Source organism: Calidris pugnax, unplaced genomic scaffold, assembly GCF_001431845.1.
Source record: "Calidris pugnax isolate Ruff unplaced genomic scaffold, ASM143184v1 scaffold32, whole genome shotgun sequence".
In the NCBI taxonomy this organism is placed as follows: domain Eukaryota; kingdom Metazoa; phylum Chordata; class Aves; order Charadriiformes; family Scolopacidae; genus Calidris; species Calidris pugnax.
In genome coordinates this window covers 557,300-562,575 of record NW_015090783.1, presented here as the reverse complement: position 1 = coordinate 562,575, position 5,276 = coordinate 557,300, and the positions used below count along the sequence as shown (strand labels likewise).

Here is a 5,276-nt window from a genome sequence, read left to right as displayed (position 1 = left end):
CCCCCTCTCAGTAAGTGGGCACGCGACTCCCCGCCGCACCGTCTCGCGGCGGCGTCACGAGCGGGCGGGGGCGGGCGGGGGAGCCGCCTGAAGGGGCGCGCGGGCGGCGGCACCTCTGAGGGGGCGCGCGGGGCCCTCGGCGGCTCCCTGAGGCGGCGGCGGCGGCGACTCCTCCTCAGTCTCCTTTCTCCTCAGGAACCCAGCGGGGAGCGTCCTCACACAGGCCAACCGAATCTCTGGAGAGGTTAGAGATGACACCCACCCTGCCTGGGGTCCTTCCTCCTCCCTTCCTAAGGGGCAGAGGGCGCCAGGCCCCGAGGAGACCCTCCCACCGCTTGGTGTAAACCCCTCACCTCCGGGGCATTACTTTCGCTTCTAGGTGGCATCATCAGCCTTTGCCTTCCCCTGAAACCACAAAACCAGCAGCAGTTTCACTAGAAAGCAGTTTAAAAAGCAGCTATTAACTGGAACCAATTTTTTTTTATTATTATTATTATAGCATTAATACATTTTATCTTGCAGTAACGTCTGTTACTTGCACTCACCCCAGGATTCAAAAGGCAGCAAAGCTCCCACAGAAATCAGTTTTGCTTAGCTTAAAGCATAGCCTTAAGATAAAACGCACAGGTGTTTCTCTTTCCAACTCCCTATAACCCTGATGAGGAGTACAGCGTCTTCCAGTGGCCATCTGAGCTCCACACAGCGTGAACAGCACATGCAGTATCAAGTTTTAAGAACTGACTTGATCCCTGGGCCAGGTATCTCCATTAAAACTGTATGGATGGGGCTTCTAAGGGCACAAATACTGCCTTCTGTTACAAGACCTCATTTTCAAATATTTAAAACTACCAAACGCTGATGAAGCTTTAGTTTGACAGTGCCAATCGCTTCTGAAGATGAAGCTGGAGAAGATACTCTGTTCATATTAACTACGGCTTGAGACTTTCAGATGTCCTTATTGGTCTCACTCCCCCTTATTCTGAACCTGGGAAATTAAGCTTGGACGGGAAGGACAGGCAAAATGCACAGGCATTGCACGTGCTCTTCAGCCATAAGAAAACTCAAATTTACGTCTGAAAAAAGACATTTTTGCACAAAGTGGCGAGTCTAACTGTAATAGCACCTCAAGGAGACTCTGCCCTTGCTCAGAGCTGAAATCACTCGCTCTGTCAGGGTATCACAAAGGATTTCAGGAGAGCGTTTGCTGAGATGGCTGCTCCGGCCAGAAGATGAGGGGCAAGTTCTGATACGTGGAGGACCTGTCTTGACTACGCCTGCCAGCATCTGGCCGATACCCAAACCAAACAGAAACAGGAGCCACTGAAGGAGAAGGCAGAAAAAGGAAACTCCGTCTCTCTCAGTCAACAACAGGTAAGGAGAACAACACTTGGAGAGGGAGCCCTATTGGGAAAACAAAAGGTAGGAGGAGGGGTAGATTAAAGAGCATAAACCCCAAGGACACGATGAACAGGGAAAGGTGGGGATGCGAGGGGCACCCAATCTGTACCTTTTACAACATGTAAGATGGAAAGTGGGACTGAATTTTGTTATTTGTTTGCCAGGAAATAGCTGTAAAAACCACCAGGAATGTGCTTCAGGCCAATCTAGTGCTTTTTTTTTTTTTTGGTCTACTTTAACACTATTATTGAATAGTATTACACAATACTGGCGTCTGCTTTAAGATGATTTTTCCAACATTCAGAATACTGTGTTTTTAAGGAATGTCTTCCTCTCCATCTTCTAAACTGAGAATACCAGAAGGAAATCTGCTGCTCTCTTGAAGTCAGCGGGACGTTTGCTTGCATAAGGAGAACTGGTTAGGACTCTTGACAGTGTTTCACAGCTTGTAGAAAGTTCTCCAAGATATTAGAGCTCATCTTTTTCATTATTCTTCTTCAGGAAAGAAGCAAGGATATTGAGGCTTTTCTGGAGCTCCTCCTTCTTTCCATCACTCATTTTGTTCTTCTCAATCAGTTTTGTGATTCGGACGACTTCATTAGCAGCAAACTCTTCTCCCTGCTCCAGTATCTTGCTCATAATTTTCAAGTATTGCTCAGCTGACTTCTTCTCGGTTTCTTTCGTTTTTTCTAAACTCTCTTGCCCCTTTTTCAGGAGGGACTGGCGTTCTGATTTCTCAGTGGTGCTCACAAACTTGCTGGCCAGCATGTCATACTCTTTCAGGCAGCCTGGCATCCCCAGGTAGATGCCGTTACTCTTCAGCCAGCGCTGAATAGCCCCAGCCTTGATATGGCCGCTGTAAGGTAAGGGATTGTCAAAGTCACCATCCTGGAACAAGTAAAAAATAGGGAACTTTTCCTTATCCAGCTTGTACTTTTCTCCCAGCTCAGTGTTCAGTTTATCACCATAATCTGTCAAAAAGGAAATGAAAGACAGAAAAGCACAGCACCTTAATTAAAAGCAGAAATTAATTTAGGATTCTCTCCCACACAAACTGATAAATATTTTATCTCCAGAGTTTCAACATGTCCTCATAGCCTCTTTGCCAGGAAATGCCACACACTGAAATGAAAACACCCCAGAAAATCATTTGTGCAAGGCAAGGTTTTCCAAAGAAAAACACAGGATTCTAGTGGTGCTTTGCTGTGACTGTGATAGCGTAACACATCAGAACGACCTCTACATTCCTCCTTATGGGAAATTAATAGCCTTTTTCCCTTGTTTTTCTCTATCCATTGATTTTATTTGATTTTACAGTTAAATAGATTTTTTTTCCTGATCTATGTGCATAGAGTGTGCACTTTTATGTTTTAGTTCTGACAGCATGCCAAGCTACAAGATGTTTTCTCATCTTACGTAAATGGCATTTATTCATGAGGACACAAAACATAAAGAGATTTCACTTCTGCCACTTAGCTAAATCCACGTGTGTTTAGAGATGTCAGCCTGGGTGAAACTTCCCAGTTTGACAATTCCTGTAAGCTTAAATTCTTAATTCTACCTGCAAAGCAAGAGTGAGTGAGGTGACGGTGCCCTACTCCCCACCAATTTTCTCTTCAGGCTGGTTACAAGAACATCAAGTTACACCATCCATGGCACGACGACTGCTTTCTGTGCTTTACCAGCAATAAACGGAGGGTTTGCTACAATGAATTAATCGTATCACATTTGATGTGTTTGCCTAGGCTTGTGGCTAAAGCGTGACTCTTGTAAAGCCTAGAAATGGATGAGAAGGTTTCTCTCAGCACGGTGCTTTCTGTGCTTTACCAGCAATAAACGGAGGGTTTGCTACAATGAATTAATCGTATCACATTTGATGTGTTTGCCTAGGCTTGTGGCTAAAGCGTGACTCTTGTAAAGCCTAGAAATGGATGAGAAGGTTTCTCTCAGCACGGAAAGAAAATAAAAATGACAAAAAGTGCTACGAACGAGGGGGGTGGCATCGTGTTTAAGCAGCGTGGGCTGACTTGCTTCATTACCCAGCCAAAAGGAGATAAGCTGCACTCCTACGCTCCCGGCGGGAGGCAGAGCTCAGCGACCAGACAGAGCAGGTGCTTCGCTCTGACAGGGCTGGGCTCATCTCATTTCTCACTGTCAGAATTACCTCAGAGCCCGCTTTCATCAGAAATTGCAGGGAGTTTTGTTTCCTCCACACCAATCCCTACTGTATTAATCTGTCCAGCGTTCCTCACCTGATATTCCCACTTCAGCCACCAGAAGATCGTCGCTGGAGCCTGAGCTCTCTGCCAGCTTCTTAAACTCATCTTGTTTCTCACCGTAAGGATACTGTGTGTCAAATTTCACAAGGACAAACTTATGCTTTGGAATTACCTAAAAGAAGAAAAAGAGGAGGGGGGCAAAAAAAAAAAAAAAAGCCAAAACGTTAACATTTCAGGTTTGAGCAATCTACATGTCATCTAAAGTTCCTTTAGCTTGTTCTTCTTTTCCTGTGCAGTGAGTAGATGCACAGGGAGAATGGAAATTCTATAATTATGGCCTTTCAAAAATGAGTCACTGCAGTGTGGAGGAGAGACTGAGCTTTGGGAGTAGGTAGTCCTACACCAGATGATAAGAGATGGGACGTGGTAGGTTTGGGGGATCTGATGCTGCCTTTAATGATACACAATTTGCTTATTGTAAATCTGATTAGCATCTTGGAAGGAAGTCAGCCAAACAATTCCCAGTGGGCCATTAAGAGGATAAGAGGCCAAATCTGATGTCGTTCTGAAGCGTCCCAGCACGAGAGCAGAGCTCTTAGCTAAGAGAGGAGGTGTGGGGAGGGAGAGGAGGTGCTGGAGGTCTTGTACTGGGTCAGTAGAGGGGAGAATTCATGTTTTAATCGATTCCCCTTTCTTGCGACGCCCTTTTCAAATGAGCTTGGAAACAGATCTGCCGCCACCCAGGATTTGGGAATCCTTTCTGCCTCCAGAAGGCCTTGCAAAATGTTTTTTTATCTAGCAAACGGGGTCAGATTGCGACACAGGTCCCCTCCTACAACGTGCACCGCGAGCGCTGCTGGGGGACCCACTGCTGCAACTGGTAACGGCAGCCTTTGGTCCTGGCCCCACCGGCTGGTACCGCTCTGGCATTTCTGCTGCTCCCTCTTGCAGCCTTCTGCCAGTTACCTCAAATTCTTCTCGTGGCAGAAGAGGGGGAAGCTCCTAAGGTCTGTGGAATGCTGTCTTGTTCAAACACCAAAAATGGTTTGTCACAGCAGAAAAATCAGGCGGGAAGCTGGTGTGTGGCAAGAAGTATTTGTGGTTTTGTTGAGGGCAGATATTTTTCGAGCAGCTCGGCCGACGGTTGTCCCCTCAGCTCACCCTGCTGCAGCACACGCTTTAATCCTGGCTACGGCAGCTTCTTTCCGCTGGGGTCTCACCATCTGCCTTGAGCTGGGCCTGTGGCCCCTGCCACAGCTCTGCTGGCTACAGAAATCACCATCCTGCCAGCATCTAGGAAGGCCCCTTCATTTCAAAGCGATTTAGTGGAGGAAAAAAACCTGTGGAGGACCTCGGTCTGGCAGAAGCCTGTTGCTCTTTCACGAACATACAAGAAGTGAAACCTGCCCGAGCCGAGCTCACGGTCCTGCCCTGGGTCACCGGCACGGGCAGAGCAGGAGCCAGCCGACGGCGGCTCTTCTGTTCCCCGAGCGGGGGCGCGGAGAGCCGGGCCGGGTGCCGCCGGTCGAACCGGGCCGGGCCCCCCGCGCCCCGAGTCGCTGAGCAGCCCTGGCGGCCCGGCTCCACTTGGACCGCGCCGATTGGCTGTCGGCCGCGGCTGCCGCTCTCCTATTGGCTGCGCCGCGGCGGGCCCGCCGC

The 5,276-nt window shown here is 48.3% G+C and overlaps 1 protein-coding gene across 1 annotated transcript; it reads right to left on the bottom strand.

Moving 5' to 3' along the window:
- Positions 1–460: 460 nt before the first annotated feature.
- Positions 461–3,792, bottom strand: ERP29 (endoplasmic reticulum protein 29; the record flags this gene model as incomplete). The annotated part of the gene is given in 2 exon segments (XM_014965067.1): positions 461–2,369; positions 3,651–3,792. Coding segments are annotated over 2 exon segments (645 nt in total), but the record flags the coding sequence as incomplete, so codon positions are not given.
- Between the last annotated feature and the right edge of the window lie 1,484 nt (positions 3,793–5,276).